The 17792-nt window shown below is 36.2% G+C and overlaps 1 protein-coding gene across 21 annotated transcripts in view; it reads left to right on the plus strand.

Moving 5' to 3' along the window:
- The window catches only part of SORBS2 (sorbin and SH3 domain containing 2), a 145330-nt gene that overhangs the window by 94736 nt on the left and 32802 nt on the right, over positions 1-17792 (plus strand). For 17 of the 21 annotated variants that reach the window (XM_058024373.1, XM_058024374.1, XM_058024375.1 and 14 more), the window contains 4 exons: positions 2108-2174; positions 2980-3024; positions 4202-4385; positions 7415-7529. In XM_058024373.1, the coding sequence (XP_057880356.1) occupies positions 2108-2174; positions 2980-3024; positions 4202-4385; positions 7415-7529 (411 nt within the window). The remainder of the gene's footprint in view (positions 1-2107; positions 2175-2979; positions 3025-4201; positions 4386-7414; positions 7530-17792) is intronic. The other 4 variants (XM_058024366.1, XM_058024361.1, XM_058024376.1 and 1 more) reach the window with 1 other exon arrangement.

Below are 17792 nucleotides of genomic sequence, written 5' to 3' on the forward strand. Positions count from 1 at the left end.
GTTACTGCCTGAGGCTGAAACCCCTAGGAGGGTTTGCTGGGAAGATGATGAGAGAGAGAAACATTCAAATATCTAGAAGGATGTTGGGAAACCTTCTCTACTCATGGAAGCTTCTCCATACCTGATCTCTGTGTGGGAGCCTCCTTTGACGTTGTGGAGGACCAGACAATGCTTGACAAACAGCAGGGACATGGCAGCAGTATTCATGCATTATTTGTGATTTATTCACCTACCACTGGTTGGAAGACTCTTCTTCATTTAATACAATCAGACAGGCAGTCACAATATCATGGGACTGTTGCTGTGGGAAATGAGGAGAAGCAGGGAGGTTATGTCCACCAGTATGAATTGCTTCAGACCTCCTGGAATTGTAAACTTTTGAGCATATATCATCCTGGAGCACTAAACAGCATACTTGTTTCAAGTCCAGCTAAATTATTCTAACCAGAGTTCCACTAGTGTAGGTATTTAATACCTTTAGGGAAACAATATGAATATGACCCAAATCTGCTTCTGAATAGCTTACACTTGGCAGAACTCAGCACATTGGTAGGTGAGGGAAGGGACCTATTTTATCTTGAGACAAAACTGAACCTCCTTTACCTCTGTCTTGCAAGGCAGGCCTAGGTAAAAAGCAAAACTCTGCTTTATTTTTTTCTTACCCAGGAGATCCCCAAATTCTTACCCAGGAGATCCCCAAGTTCTTCAACTGACTGCTCTTATTTTAAACATTGTTCTAATAATAGTAACAATTTTATGAGAACTCAATATGAGTCCTCAAAATACAGGACTAGGCAGAAATGCCTAATTCCTCATAGAAAGAGCTCACCATTGTAAACAAAGCATATTAGTTATGTAGAGATACCAAGTAATCATGGCAAAGGTGGGATTTAGTAAAGATGGCAGTGTGTGGTGAACACATGCACATCTGTCCAGTGTTCTGTAGGGAAGAATTCATAGATTTTTGTTTTTTGTGGTAAAGAGGAGGAAGCAAAGTGATTGCAAATTTGGTGCTTGCTGGTGCAGAATAACGCACTTCAAGAGAGGTCCTTTGAATTTTCCCTGTGTACCATGAGGTTTGAACATAGTGGGTTTTGTGGATGCCCCATCCCTGGAGGTGTTTAAGGCCACACTGGTTGGAGTTCCAGGCAACCTGGCATAGTGAACATTATCCCTGTCGGTGTAAGGGATGTTAGAACTTGATGATCTTCAAAGTCCCTTTCAACCCAGCCCATTCTATGATTCCATGATTCTTTGCATTAAAACTTCTGCTTTTATGGCTACTGTGGGACAAGTAAAATTCTAGCACCTAAGAAGGATAATACTGAAAATGTTTGCCTTTGTGTTAATCCTTTCCTGGAATATTATCATCCTACCTCAAAGAAAATTGCAGTAAAAGAGAAAATTCAGAAGGGTAAGAGATAAAAAGAAGCACAAGCAGGAGTCAATATGAGCAGAGTTTGGGAACCTTGTGATTAGGACTACTTAGTTTGCAAAAGTAAAGATAAGTATAATTTAATGAGTGATTATTGAATAAGTTAAAAAAAGTTGTCTGGAAAGGGCTTTTAAAACTGGTAAAAAGAATACTCTTTGTCAACAATGCAAACATTAACTCTGAAATATAGTGCGGTCTTAGTTCTTTTCTCAGTAGTATTACAAAGATTTTCTGTATCATTTAACAATTACATTTAGAAAGTAATTTAAGCCAGAAATTGCCAGGAGGTCAAAAGAAGCACTTCTTACATGCTTGTAATCATAACTGCTGAGGTGTTTCAATTTTCCTGTATAGAATCTAGCATTCATCATTGTCAGATATAGGGCACTAAGGTGATGAACTCTTGATCTTGCAATAATTCTGATGTTCTGAACCATTATACCCTCCCAGGACCACAGTTCAAGAGTGACTCATTCTTCAGTGTCTTTCAGAACTTTTTACAGGAATTCCTGGATAAAATGCATAAATAAATTCAAAATACATGAAAATTATTATATTAAATAGGGAATAACATATAATATTTCTTTCCAGAATAACATTAAATGTCTGATCCGATCTGTACACATGGGTATTTTTATTTTGTTGTAATTGTTAAAACTGTATTTTTTTCAGACAGTTGACAGGCCAAAGGATTGGTACAAGACAATGTTCAAGCAAATCCATATGGTTCATAAGCCTGGTGAGTATGTTCTGGTCTTTGTCTCCTCCTGTCCAGTTTGAGGGATGAGAAATTTTCTACTGTAAATCTCCTACCATCTGCCTTGCTTTTGGAGAACTCCAGTGTTAGAACAGCGTGGGCTAGTAAACAGGCTGGTTTAAGGAAAAATTTTGTGCCTGAATTTAATTGTTGTCATAGAATATATTACTTGGTTTTACTGAAACTGAGCTTTGGTGGCATTGCTAGCTTTAATGTCCTTTATGATTTGCTCCAAGGATGTCAGGAAACTGTGTAAATGGCAATTATGCTCATTATGCCTCCAGAAGGAAGGAGACACTATTCATCTGAGGTAGAGCTAACATTCAGTATGGCCACACAGAATGTTAGTGGGAGAATAAGAAATGTAGGCAGGAGAATGTTGGCTTACAGGCTCTAACTTGAACACTAGTCACATAGAAGATATTTAGGATTGCCTTTTGTGATAGGAACAACAGCTTAACAGTCTGTAGCAGAGGAAAGCTGACAAAAGGAAGGAATCAAGCTCGGGAAGGGGAAGAGAACAGACAGTAATTTGCAGTTTGGTGCTAACTTAGTAAGTATGCAATATGAGTGACATGATCAGAAGATAAAACTTAGTAAGATGGTAAAAACAGCCTAAATATAGTGGGAAGACATAGTCTTCCAAAAGCACCTATGAGACGAGGAAAAGAAATACAGTGCTTGATTGCTTACCAATCTTTTATTTGTATTTGCAAAGACAAAGCTCAGTTTCTGTGATGAACTGGCATGTATGGCACTACTGTAACGTATGTATTTCTTTTTGTAGATGACGGCACAGACTTGTATAATACTGCATATGCATACAATACTGGTAGGAATCACTCCGTGTTCAAAACGACGCTTTGTTAATGTCAGCAAGTGATGGTGTAGTTAACTCTTCACGCTCGCTTTTGCAATGCTTGTAGACACACTTCCTAGTGTCTCGTTTGATCTCAGTTGTTCATGCCTTTTTCCCCCACATGAAACAAGTTTAATTTTCATTTCATTCTTACTACAGAAATTAATTGCAGCTGTGGACCTCTTGCTGTAGAGGGATACCCCGTGGTTTCTTGATTACATTGCATATATTTTCACTAGTGATTGTTAGTAACGCAGCCTTTCCTTTGTAGAAATGGAAAGGGAACTACTGTGTGAAAATGAAAATACTAATTACTAACATGGAAAGACAAAAATAATGTACTGAATACACTTTAAAAATATGCAGCGAGAGTGCCTAATAAAACTGATTTTTTTTACAAACATCTCCATTTTTGTTATAAGCATTCATGTTGACGTTATTTAGCCACAAGAAAAGACATATTCATCTAAGATATATAATCATTGTGTCTTAAGAAGATTATACCCATATGGTAAAATTATTTCCAAAACAAGCAAAAATGAAAGCATGAATAGACTGTGTGCAAAAAGGCTATAGTGCCTTCTGCAAAACAGCCATTCAAATTTTTTTCATTTTAGTTTTTGTAGCATTAAACATGCTTTGAATAATGCCTTTTTCTGTGCTGTTCAGATGACTTGTGTGGGTCAGTGGTTTGACATCTCTTTGTACTCTTGTGATCATCCTCAAGATACGCTATTGCCTCATCATCACAAATCAAATAGTTATTAAAACAATCAAAAAAGGTGTGTTTCCTGCCTCTTCTCTATCTTCTGAACATGGAACAACTGAGCAACAGGATGAACCTGGAGATTAATTGCAGGCTGTCATTAACAGATGTGATGGATGTATACACCCATTAACTTATCCATCAAATTAATTTATTTTAACTGCAGTGCACTTTACCTATGTGTTTGCAATTTTGTGTAAAAATATATAAGAAGATCTCTAATGAGCTGCACAATACACAGCAATGTACTTTTAAAACTCATTTACACGTTTTTGTAATCTTGCCATTTTATGGAGTTACTGTGGGTTCTTGTAGCAGTCCATGCTGTGCTTTTTAAAGACTAAATCTTATGTTATGACTGTTTCTGGTTTTGTTTTATATTAGGTAGCTACAGTCCATCCTTCTCTGCTCAGGCACACCCAGCTGCAAAGACACAGACATACAGACCCCTGTCCAAAAGTGCTTCTGACAGTGGCTCCGATGCCTTTAAGGTCTCATCCCCTCTGCCGCCCCACGTGCCACCACCAATTCCACCACACCGTATGAGGCAACGCTCTACACCAGAAAAGTAAGTCTGTGCATTTTCAAAAGGCCTTCTTGCTAAGTACAGTACTCCAATTGCAGAATATAACAAGGGATAGAACAGCAGCTTTAGAATAATGTGACTTCAAAGGGCTTTATTCAAGGGCCAGTCAGGTGATGAGGGGTGACCTTTGCCAGGAGTCTGGGCATCATGCATGGTGCTGTCATTTCTTCAGTGTGCTAGAGAATTGTTTTTTCTTATTCATGATGCACCCATGAGCATCATTAAGGATTTTTATTCTCATTAGTGGTATTGTCCTGCTTGCTGTGTTTCAGAACAGTCCGTGCTCTAGGGGCTGTCTTCAATAGTTAGTCTCTGAGTAGGAAAGCCATTTATTGTATCCAGCACCAAAGAGAAAGCATCAAAAAGATGATGTAATTCAAAAGTCAAGGGAGAGCAAAGCTGTACAAGAGCATAGAAGTCAACCCACATTTCCCCAGAGTTCAGAAGTGCTTTATACCCCCATTTTTTCAGTCTCCATTTTAGTAGACCAAGGCAGTGTTTGCAGATTAAAGAGGCATTTTGGATATCTTATAGTTCTCTACCCAAATTCTCTGCACAAAACCAAGTCCCACTGGTTAGAGTTCAGTCTGGAAAAAGTTAATAATAAATAACTCAGGAAAGAAGTACTTACCCTTTTGATAAAAGGGTAAGTACTTGCAAGAGACCTGCACACAAATTCCATTGACTTTAGCATATCTGTAGGTCCTAGCTCAAGAAAAAAAATCTTCTTCTGTAGTATTATATTATTAATACTACCTGTTAACATAATATTATGCTATTATAAATCTATATGTGTGTCTATGTATATATTATATATTAAAAGGGTAATATTTTTCCTTTCATCTGTGCCTACAAGCTCCCCTCTCTTGGTTACACTCAAGCAACAAAAGAGAATTTGACCATTTCTGTCACCTTGGATATTGTAAACATATCTATATGTAGAAATGTACTTATATTAAACAGGTTTGATTAATTAACAATTTGAATAAAATATTATGAGGAAAAAGCGTACTAAGTGTCTAAAAAACTATGGCTTTTTCAAAAATTTCTAGGTCATGGCAATCCAAAGTGTAAATCAGTAGATACACATACTGGAGAGGAAGATGAGATTGCTTGATGGTTACTGATTTTGGCTTCCCTGTTGCCAAGGGCAGGTTGTCAAGAGGAAATGCTAAAGGTTAGAGTTGGGCTGCCTCACAGAGGCCATGAGGCTTGATTTTGTTAGCAGATCATACAGAAGTGCAGATTTTTTTAGCAGGACCCCAAAATGTGGAACTGTTTAGCTTTGATCTCTCAAGTTGTGTGAGTTGTTGTCCCGTGCTAGGCCAAATGCCTCGATCACAGAAACTGAGGCCTGTTGCAGTGCACCTTGTCAAGCTTGGAAACAGCTGCTGAGTACTGATTTTGGCTATTTAACCTCCCCTTTTAATCTCCTGCATGATACAACAGGCAGTGGAAATCTGTGTTCTCCAGGCCAAGGGATGCCAAACACGTTAGCTATGCTTTGCCCACTGCTGAAAGCTACAGTGCATCAATCTTTTCCTGCCATTGGGAGATTCTTTTTTTAATTGCCTAGAAACCAGAGTATTTAAAATCTCACCTAAGAGGCTTAGGTCCACATATATCACATGTTTTATAGCTGCAAGGCAAGATATGGTTTGCATTAGCAGTTGAGCTCAAAATATAGCCCATACAGGATTAAAGGCTGAAAACTGTAAATTAGTTGAACTGAGTGTGAATCAGAATTTCAGTAGCATCCTTTTTTCTTTAGTGGCTTTCAGTACAATGCAACTTCATCCGAATATTTCCATTTTCCTGTTCATTCTCAAAAAATGTAACATTTTCTGCTCTGAAAAGAATTTTTTCCTTAGTGAAAATAAACAATAAACCATGTAGAACTACTTCCCTTTAAATGTAGGGCATTTTATAAATAGAGATGTCTGTGTCCCTGAAATGCACTTGCAAGCATATTATAACCAAAAGCTACCCCATAGATCTTTTTAAGGCACATGACATGTGCATTATTATGTCAGGTCACATCAAACCCAGTCATACCAGAAAAACCAATAGAACTGATAAAATTTAATCAGTGTGTGCTCTTTCTTATCAAATACAGACAATAGCTGGTAGTATTTCCCCTCCCCTTTCTTCCAACCTTTGAGTTACTAGTGGGTCATTTTACACAGAGTTAAATAAAAATATGTGTGAGCTACAGGTTTGCAAGTAGAATGGAGGTAGGTACTACAAGAACTGCCAAGCAAAGGTAGCTCCCACTGTAAGTAGCTAAGTATTCCCCCAAAATGTACATGTACCTAGTAATATGACATAAATGACTGAAAAAATATGGTAGCATGGGTTACTTTTTATTCTTTGCATAGCATTATTAAGTTGAAAGCAGATTTGTAATTATAGAGAAAATGGCTACATTTCTATTCCAAATTCAACTGCCAAATTCTTCTTCTTGTTTATCTATTCAATACAGAGAAACAATATGCTGCTTACAAGGATATTCAGAAGCAATTCTACAATGATCAGGATAATGATCATCACGCGATCTTTTAAAATAATTCCTCATTTTTGGCCTCAGAAAATTATATAGCTTTTTCAATATGGCCTTATTATCATATTAAGTGATGACAAAAATATCTACCACATGCCTATATTAGTATAGTGCACAAAACATGTATAGTTATTTGCAATGGCTTGCATCTTTTTTTGACGTGGTATGCAAGGGTAGTTTTTAAACTGGTTTACTAGTTAAAAGAAAAATGTGAGTGATCACAGGCTGGACATCTCCAGTATTCTTCCTGCTGTACTGAGCATACCTGCTGTAAACAGGTTAAAATGTTGCAGTAAAACACTGCAATGCCAGGCTCTGTGTTCCACAGCTGAGACCTGGAAATAAGAGCTGTTGTGAACATCATCTGGCTTTGCAGGTTTCTGTTGTACAGGGCTGTAAATCACAAGGTGGTGACAGTAAATTAGCTCAGTTACCTGCATTTGTTGTTCAGGAATGACTGGGACCCTCCTGACAGAAAGGTAGATACTCGCAAGTTCCGTTCTGAACCAAGAAGTATTTTTGAGTATGAGCCGGGGAAGTCATCGATCCTTGAGCACGAACGACCGGTAAGACACACAAATGAAATGGGTGGTACAGTAAGAGATTTGGTAAGAGCCTATCTTTTTATTACTTAGTATTAATAATTGCTGTTTGGAAGAATAGTGAAGATTCTTTCTCAAATTCAATTTTGCAGCAATTTGTCTTTGTTCTTATCTGACGGTTGTATTGAAAAATTTGGTTTGGCTTATTTGCTTAACTTACATCTTCTGGTGTTTCCAAGGAATCACCACTGTGCAAACCTCATGGATGATAGACAAAACAGATGGAAACTGCTTTTTCTAATTGGTGTGCATCTACAGCACTTTTTTTCAGTAGTGTTAACAGCACATATGATATCTGAATAATTAATGCATAAAAAGAAGATATTTGCATTTTCAGGATGTGCTGAATTGTATATCTAAGGAGATTTTGGTCAAATACTGGCCAAGGTTGCCCAGACAGGACTTACCTGAACACAGCCCTGAGCAATCTGATATGATTATACCTACCTTTAGCAGGAGGTTGGGCTAGATGACCTCTGGGGGTCCTTTCCAGCCTCAAATACTCTGTGATTTGAGTGAATGTACATTATGATGAGTATACATTAACATGTAATTAGAAGTCTTTATTCCTGCTTTCTGAATAATTATAGCAATTGTGGAATAAAGCTATGCTTAATGCTTGCAAAATGACAATTAACAGAAGTTTTCATTTGCTGAAAGGCACATTCACCCGGCTCTTCTTATTTAACTTGGTGCTATCTTAACATTTTCTTATTTTAGAAAAGCTGTTATGTATCAATGGTGATATTTTCTTTTCTTGGTCTTTTACTTTGAGGTTGAAATGTTTGAGGGAGTCCAGTTTTAAGGAAGAGGTTTATGAAATGAGTACTGGATTGTTATTTGCTTCTGTATTACATGCTTGTTCACGGAATTGATTTTGCCAATTTAAAGCAAATTAAGGAAATGACTGAATTTCAGAATATGCAGTATATCAACAGCATGAAACACCTGAACCAAGCACCTTTTCCTTTGTTTTTTGCAGGAATCTATTTTTTGTTAGCTAGAAAACAAAAAGCTCATTTTCTGTGAAACTGAGTTCTTGCAGAATTAATGTGTTTTCCAAAGAGGAAATTGGCATTTGTGTAGGAACTGGTAATGAATAAATATAATTAGTATCTGAGTGCAGATGAACTTAACAAATAATTTTATCTAAATGGTAGTGTCATTTGTCCTGAGCACTTTTTGAGTGCCATGGCTGCATTATAAACACTGAGGTAATTTTCCAGTTTTCCCAATGCCAAAGTGTAATAGCAGGTTCAAGTTAAAAATAAGAAAATTACACCGATTTCAGTGTATTCCAATAATGGCCTCACTTTTCTAATAAATTATATTTTTTGCTAATGTAATGTGAACAAAAATAATTCGTATAACCATTGCAGTGCTGATGAATATTTTCAGAGCTATATTTTTTCAATTCTAGCAAACTAATGAAATAACAAGAAAATTAGGTTTGCTGACTGTTCTTGGATCTTTTTTTCCACTTGCTTATGCATTTTACTTTTGCTAATCTGAACCAAGAGATGAATTTTGAGCTTTGGTCATTAAGATATTTTCATGCAGAAAAGCTTTAGTCATGTTGTAGTCATGTTACTTACTAAGCAATATCCATCAAGGGTAAGGTCATACTTTGCCATCTTGAAGCTTAGACTAAAAGTTTAGGCTTAGCTGATGTACATACAAGGAACCATCTCATTGTATAAGACATTTTTAAAGCTGAGGAAAGTACATTCATGTACAGAATTGAGAGATTTTTTTTTGTTTATGTATGATTCAGAGCTGTAAAAAATTGGAAATTATTATGAGATTAGAGTTTTGCTGACAGTAGTGTAACATAGTTGAAAAAATTAGGGAGCTATCACAGTTTCATCAATCTGGAATGTCTACTGTTGATGAAGATGCTATTTAGCTTTATATAATTAAGATACTTCCTTTGAACCATGTTACTAACAGAAAATTAATTGTTTTCACTGAAGTATTTGCTCTCCTTGTATTGACTGAATGGGATATAGAAAGTAAAACTTAACTTCTTAAAGGATGATCAGCAAAGCACGTCAAAAGCGCTTTTCATTGTGTGTAGGAAAAGCTGACCTCTGAAAATATTGCATTGGTTCCAAATTCAGATGAAAACTCCAAATTCTCAAATGTGTCAGTACTGCATGAATTAAATCTTTCATCTTAATAATCTCAAAAGATTTGATTTCTAGTGTCTGAAAATTTTTTGATGATACTGAAGGAAAGTAGTAATAAAAATGTGGAATATAAAATTATATAAAAATATAATTATATAAAAAATATAAAATGTGGTAAATATTGCAAAAGACAGACATTTATAGTGTCTGAACGAGAAAGTCATACTTTATTCGTTTTGTATAAATCAAAGAAATCAAAGGGAGTTTTTCTAACACTTCAAATCTCCCAATTTTTTTAATTAAATAATTTCCATGTCTACAAGATTGTAGTTTTGGTGGCAAAGTAATCTGTTAAAAACATAAAATATTTACAGCTTCCTTGTATCATAATCTGTCAAGTCTGACAAACCAGACTTGAGAGATTAGCATTCCCTTTATTGGTGTAGGTAGCAGATTGGAATTTAGTTCTGATTAATGGGGAGATGAGAACACGTCAAGAATAAACGAAACTAAGATTCAGTGTGAAGCTAACATTTAGTGGGAAATACTATGCAGCAGATCCTCAATGATGAAAAGAAAATCTGCATTAATCAAAACAATGTGAGAAATAATAAAATAAAACATTGACCTAGTAAGAAACATGAAATGGATAGATTGGTTAGGGATCAGTAATTGTTATAGATGCAGAAGGATGAATGTAGTTGTATTGTGTAGTATCCTCTTCCATGAAACAGGAAATTAGTGTGGTTTCTTCCATAATCTGAATTTGTAAGAGTATAAAACATCAGCATAAAGGAGAGATTTGGGATGAGTACTTTGAGATTGCAGTAAAAGTTTGTGATATTAAGGCATTAAATAGTCTTACCAGACATCATGATACAGCTCCTTTTTTCCTCTTTCAAGAAGCCACTGATAGGGTGGTACAAAAGTTGTTTTGATGTGTGTTTCTATCTCCAGTGTTCTGCAATTCAGCTAAATATTCCTCTTTTTCTCCAATATCATCCAAACAATGGACTTGTTTCCTAAAATGAATATTTACTTTCCATTAATAAGTAAATGGCAATGTAACAACTTAATCTTACTCATGTGTAAATTAATTTTTTTTTTACTAGCTTCTGCCTTGTATATATGAGAAGCAATTCCTCCATACATGTACATATATCTATTTCTGCAGTAGAGTACATAAGGAAAAATCTCAGTGTTGATGTAAAAAAAGCCTCATAAAACTCGTATATGCAATGCCTCTATTTTCATTAGTTATTTTACTCAAAGCTGAAAAGTATACATGTGCTATTCAAATAAAACTGTTAGGTTAAATTTTAGTTCTAGATTTTTTAATCTCTGTTCAACAAACAAATTTTCTACTGAGTTTATATGCAAGAAGAATTCATTATTAGAATCAGTTTTTCTAAATTACTGTTTTGTCAAATACCAGAAATAGACAGGGCTTGTTCCATGATGTACATCTGTTGTTTTTTGTTTGGTTTGGTTTTTAGTGTAGAGAAAAATTGGAAATTTTCTTTAGAGCATGCATATTTGGTTGCTTTTGACATCTCAGTCTGGTTATCTGAATATTCTGCTTGGTATGCTTAATATGGCATTATAAAATATTTCTTCTCATAAAGAAATAGACTAAGTCCATCTGGTATTAGACTTGGAGTTACCACAGCTATTTAAAACTAGTCCAAAAGGGAAAAAAAAAAAGTGAAAGAAAATTCTTTAGAGATAATAAAGTGCCAAAGCCAAATTTACAACAGGCATCTCGGCCCTCTGTTTCAGACAGGCTTCAGTTTGGTGTCTGAACTTGCAAATGCAAAATACTGATCTACACCAAAGAGCCATTTAACTCATGAGTTTAAATGCAGTTTTGATTATTACCTGTGGATGTCTATCTGTGTAGCAAACTAAGAACAGGCAAAGCTACATGTAGTACTGCAGATGTAATTTTGTTCATTGTCCATGTTCTGTACTTGAGAATGCTGATTCAGTGTTGTGATGACCATCTGGTGCAAAAGGCAAAAGGAATGAAGTTACTTAGGGGTCTTCAGTAGTATATTTTCAATGAATAATCAAAATATTACTAAATTGCTAGATGAAGGATAGATTGTAAGAATATTATTTGACTAGCAAATCATAAAAAGGGATTTCCCTTTATTGCTTTTACTTTCTATTCCAGTAGTTTGGGAGATGCTTTGTGAGACTAAGCCAAGTGCAGCTTCTAAGTCAAAATGATTAATTAATTTTAAGTCTCTTAGAAAGGGAGATAATAGAAAAAGCTCTGTCAGCACAACTGAACCCAAAAGCCCAACAAAATCAATTGCCTCTGTATTGATCTTGGTAGAACAGGGATTGCAGCCGTCTCCAGAACTGCCAGCAGCAGGGAATTTGCAGACTTCAGTGCTCAGTTTCTTTTTGTTTGCTGCCCTCTGCGGTTGAAGCTGTAAATTAAAGTGGACTTGGCTGCATGGAGTTAGCCCTACATACTTTTGAACAGCCTCATTTTATTTGCTACCCAAGAAGAAATTAAAACTTACAAACTAGATAAAATACATGATTTCTAGCTTCTTCTTTACCAGCTGAAACACAAGGGTTTTTAAACTTACAGCTAATTGCAGGAGTGTCTGAAGTTGAAAAGGGAGGCAACTCCCATTCTCATTTTCATCTCCTTGGCTGGTTTAGGGGAGCCCAGTTGATCTGTCAGTGTGTTCTGCCTCCCTGCAAGGAGGGACATGGTTCCATCACTGGGTAGGGGTGGGGCTGCTGCTCTTCAGGGCACCTTGAGGCTCACTGAGTAATGTCAGTGCCGGGACTTCTAGGACCAAAAACTCCACAATTCCAACCCTATATACATTTAAAATTATTTATTTGTTTGTTTGTTTGTTTTGTGTAAATACGCCCATCTGTTGATATCGGCATTTCTCTGAAAATTAATTTTTTTATAGAATTCAAAGGTAAAAAAATGCAGTATTTCAACATACAATGACTGAGTTTGGAGAAAGGATGGAAAATAATTGTTTAGTAATGTCTTCTCAGATTATTCAGGTGCAATTTGTGGATTTTTTTTTAAGATAAGCAAAAAAATATGGCAAAGCATTTCCTGTAATTCCTGTATATCAAGTTGATATACAGCAAAGCTATCTTCTGCATTTTGCATCTGTCATTTTTTGCCCTCATGCCTTCTTATCTCTGTAGAAGAGAATCCTGTGGTTTTTTCTTAAATTAGTCCTATTCTCTATTAAATTCATACGTTTTAGTAGTCAGTTCATGAAGCTAATTTCAGTAGTGTTTCTCTACGAAAGACTTGGGTGTCTATAGTTGAGTTCAAGCTGTACTGCTGAGGTACAGCTGTGGAGGGTGGAAATATAAGGGCAAAACTCCAGAGGACCTTCATTTCCTAACCCTTCTGTGGAGCACAGCAGGTTTTTCATCAGTGACATTTACTTGCCTCTGCATTCCCAGGAATCCCACTTCCCTTACTTGAAAGGGCATTGTGAAGAGAAGTGTATAAAACAACAGCTGGGGTCCAGGTATTGCATGAACAGCTCACAGACACATGAGCACCAAGGTAGTTCTGAAGGATTGTTGACCTTTCAATAGAGCAGAGCTGGCAGGCTGTCCCAGTAACACCAAAAGCAGCAGGAAAAGTGCTGTAAGATGTTTATTACCTGAAATGGTCAAAAGCACAGTGTTATCTTTTGCAGAAAACGGAAATAGCTCTGTGTGATTGCTCCAGTCTACTGGAGACAGTTCAGCTTGAGGAAAAATTGTTACATACTTGATCACCAGTGTCATTCTTTATGCAGGACCCTGTCTTCTTTGATGATTGCTTTCTAGGGCACACCATAATTAGTGTCTGGGTTCTGATAATTACAGTTATGGAGAAGCAAATTTTAAATTTAGAAATGTCTTTAATAAGAGGATTTCTCTGTTTCAGAGACATTTAAGCCAACAGTTCACTGTAATTCTGTGCTGCATGAAAGCCTACATCAGATGCTACAAAGAAACTGAAGCTATTTAGAAACTAATTAATGCAGCCAAGTTTACAGTTGATTAGATATCCCATTGAGAGCTGCACTGTTTTGCACCGTCATGTTTTCATGCTGCTTGAATAAATCTGTCAATTATTCTTCTGTTCACTGAAGAATTTCCTTAATACTGTCTTCAATTGCTTTATCCCTTGGTTGTGAGAATTTTCAGATGAAAAGAATGTATTCCACTGTCGAAAAAAATGCTTCATTATGTCAACGAGGCTATGCAAGATAAAGCATTTCACAGTACTGCTGAAACAAATATTAATGGAATGCATAATTTTTTTGTTCCTTATCTTTTGACCATAGGATTTAAAATATATCAGTTCCTTTTCATAGGTTGAAGTGGCTTTTTAACATAGTGATGCTTGCATGATGCATATTCCTTATCTCTGCTCAGTGCTTGCTTCAAGACATCAAGATTCAGAATTAACATGCTTTGTGAGAAGACAAAGAATGACCGAAAGCAATACAGATAAAGTTGTGTCTTTATTGCTGATCTGATGGGCAATTTCCTGCCTATGCTGGAGAAGACAATCATTTAAACCATCTTCCTAACAAGGAATCTTTAGCAGCATTAAATGTAATTAACTAATGCAGTGATGTTAAAGAAAAGGTCAAAGAGCCCTCTTAGCTTTAAGAGTGTAATTTTAAAATGTTTAACATCTTCCAGTCCTTGGAAGAACATCAACAAAAAGAAAAGTATTAAAGCTACCAGTGAATGACAGCTCTTGAACACGAATATCCTCTATCTTAAATACCATCTTCATTCTTTGATTTTATTCCATTTCTTTCCCCATATTTGTTCTATGTCTGTGTGTTTGTTGTTAAAGTGACATAGCATTTCTAGCACTTTGCTCAGTGTGTGCCTTTTCCTTCCCTTTTCCTTCACAACTGCTCCAGACTGATCGCATAACCCCAGATGACATAGATTTAGAAAACGAACCCTGGTATAAATTCTTTTCAGAGCTGGAGTTTGGACGTCCGGTAAGTGAGGATAGAATATTGATGTTTCCACTTTAGGAAAAAATCTTTTTAGAAGGAGGAATTTAAATTACCAAGTTCGCCAAGTATAAGCCAGTAAAATTATTATAAGGGTTTTTTTGAGGAGAGGCAGTAAAGTCCCATAAATATAAGTATTTTTTTCAAATAGACTCTTAAATTGCTAGAGTAGTTTAAGTAATAGCTTTAATAAGGAGTATGTATTAGATAAATAGTAGTGTGTAAGTATTTAATAACAAGACAAATTCCACTATAAACAGGGATGTTTGCTGGTTTCTCTCAACTTTTTGCATTTGGCTGGATTATTTTTGAACAATCTTCTAGGACAGAAAAATATGACAGTTTGCATTAAGGAAGCTAAGTTGCAGATCATATCTTTTACTTAAAGGACCAGATCTAAATTTAAATGTATGAAGCCAGAAACAAATTTCTTACAGCAGGAACTACTGAGAATTTTTTTCCTTTTCTTCATGTCTTATATGTATACATGCAGAATATGTATTTTTTACCTGAACACAGAGATATGGGTTTGCTCTGTTTTCAAGCTGGACACCTGTTTGAATGGACAGACATCAGTTCTGCTCCAATTTTCACAGAGAGTCATTACCCAAAACAAGGGCTTTGGCAAACAGGTGCTGGTTTAGACCTGCTGCCAGCACTTAAGTCTAAAATTATAAACCTGAATGGTTCCATCTGGCCAAAACACGTAAAAATCAGAAATATCTCAAGTTTTCACCTTCAATTTTCTTAGCACTTTCAGTTCTTCTGCAAATACCATAGGCTTAGTTGTATCTAAGCACCTAAGGCTGCTTGTATATTTTTTACAATAGTAAAACAGTAACACTGTCCTTGAGGCAAGACTGAGAACTAGATTTCACTTCCTCCCCGCACAATGCCTTAACAACTGGGTTGGAGATGCACCTGCTCTTGCTTTTGCGCACTCCCTCTCTGGCTCCACAGAGCTCAAAGTCTTTCCTGTACACTCTAACATCTTTAGGAAAAAGGAGAGCAAGTATCTTCATCCCAGAAGAGTGCCTAAGGGGATAGTTGCAATATCCAGACAGGCAGAAAATTAAAAGAAGTTAAAATCCCCTTAGAAAAAGGAGGGAAGTAAACCTAAGCACTCCCTCAGTCTTTTTAAGCATTCTCATAGCTCCCCAAGATCCTCCCAGAGATTTTTTTGAGTTTAAAAAGCAGAAGCCACAGGCCACAGACAGGAAATCTAAAGACATGAGCTTGAGAGTATCAGGATTTAAAATATCCCCATTCTTTTCATTCCCTGTCAGCCAACAGTTCTCTGGAGGCCTATCAGGATTTTAATTAGTGACATGCCAGCTACATGAGGAGCCTGAGCACAGACACAGGGCCTTGGAGGACACCCTGGAACCAGGCACCTTAGTCCCTTTCTAGCTAGCCATAAGCCAAAATCAAAACTCCCTGCTGCTTCAGGGAGAGCAGAAGAGAAAGCAAGTGATATACACTCTTTAAAAACCTTAATGTTTTAATCATAGCATTTTAAAAATTACCCATTGAATATCCCGTGAAAATTTAAAAAAATAATAAAGGTAAATATATCTGGGTTTAATTTCTTGTGCAGTGGTCTGTGCAGTTATCACATTGTCATGGATTATTTTAATCTCCCTTATCCTGCCATTCAAGTGGTATTATCATTTCTCCCTCTAGGTGGGCAGAAACAGTACAGATAAATTCTTCTGATTAACCATATCTCAACAAAATTTTACTGATAACAATAAATTTAAGATAAAATATATTGAAATTCCCCCAACAGAGCATAACTGCGATGGTTTAGACCTTTCTGTTTCAGTGTTGAAACTTGCTGGTATTTATTCAACCATTCCAGTTGTAAATTTTACCACCTAAAGTTACTAACATTTTATTAAGATATTTTAAAAATAACACATTTATCCTTCCATTCTACCCATGTGTGTCACTCTTTGTATCTGACGCTGTCAACACTTAATTTCTAACTGTGTCACCTTTTCCACATGTTTCATTCCTTGCTGCCATTGATCCTCCTTCATTTCATCTCTACACTTCTGCTTTTATGATGCAGCCACCTAAAAAGCTTTTGGACTATGTTCAAGACAGTTCTTCTGGTGTTTCCAATGAGGTAAATGAATGGTTCTTTTTCAGATGATTCTCTTGGGAAGAAGGGTTGGAATGCTCACCATTTATATCTTGGTTTGTTAAAATTTAGTTGTTTCCTTCTGATAGCTATGAAACATTTCTAATTCACAATCATTGTATCCTTGTCTTCATATCTTTCCAGATCACTAGTGCATTTGGATGTTGATCTTATTATCCTAGGAACTGTGAGTCCTTATACCCAAAACTTCTCAGAGATTAACACCCAGAATTACACAACACTCCATACGTCTCGAACTCTGACAAATTCCCACTTTTCAGAGTTGGGCAAGTGCATTGCACAATTAATCCATCAGCTCAGTTTATTTTTTTATTAAAATATCTGACTGCAAATTCTATGTGTCAAGTGAAAGCCTTTGTGGCTAAGCTGTCATTTCTCCAATTAAGTATTTATGACTAAGGTTGGTCATCAGGTAAAACAGCAATTAATAGTACTTTAGTAATTTATAACTCAGGATTGACAGTTGCTGTCAGTACTCCAAATAAAATTAATCAAGATCAGGTTGTGGGTTGACATTGCCCTACTCTTGAGTGGGAGAGACTCAGGCTTTTATTCCTTCTCCACTCCCTCCCCATTTTTACAGCGTTAGGGCAAAAGTCAGCAAATCCTCTACTGGCAACTTTGCTTCATATGGTGGCTTCACTTCATCCATATTTGTGATTCACTCTCATCTTCTGTAGTTTCTCCAAAAGTTAAACTCAAATTGTGGTCTTAAATTGTTAATTGTTTGCAATTTACTCTCATTTGATTTTAAGCTCTCTATAGATCTAGAAAAAGCTCATAGTTTTGAAATTTGGGCCCAGTTCTCTGAAAGAAAAAGCTTCTAGGCCTTTTCTAATTCCTGTTGGTTTTCAATATATCAAGGAAGACAATTTGAAAGCCCTGACATGACTTTGAAATA

Source organism: Melospiza georgiana, chromosome 5 (assembly GCF_028018845.1).
Source record: "Melospiza georgiana isolate bMelGeo1 chromosome 5, bMelGeo1.pri, whole genome shotgun sequence".
Classification (NCBI taxonomy): Eukaryota; Metazoa; Chordata; class Aves; order Passeriformes; family Passerellidae; genus Melospiza; species Melospiza georgiana.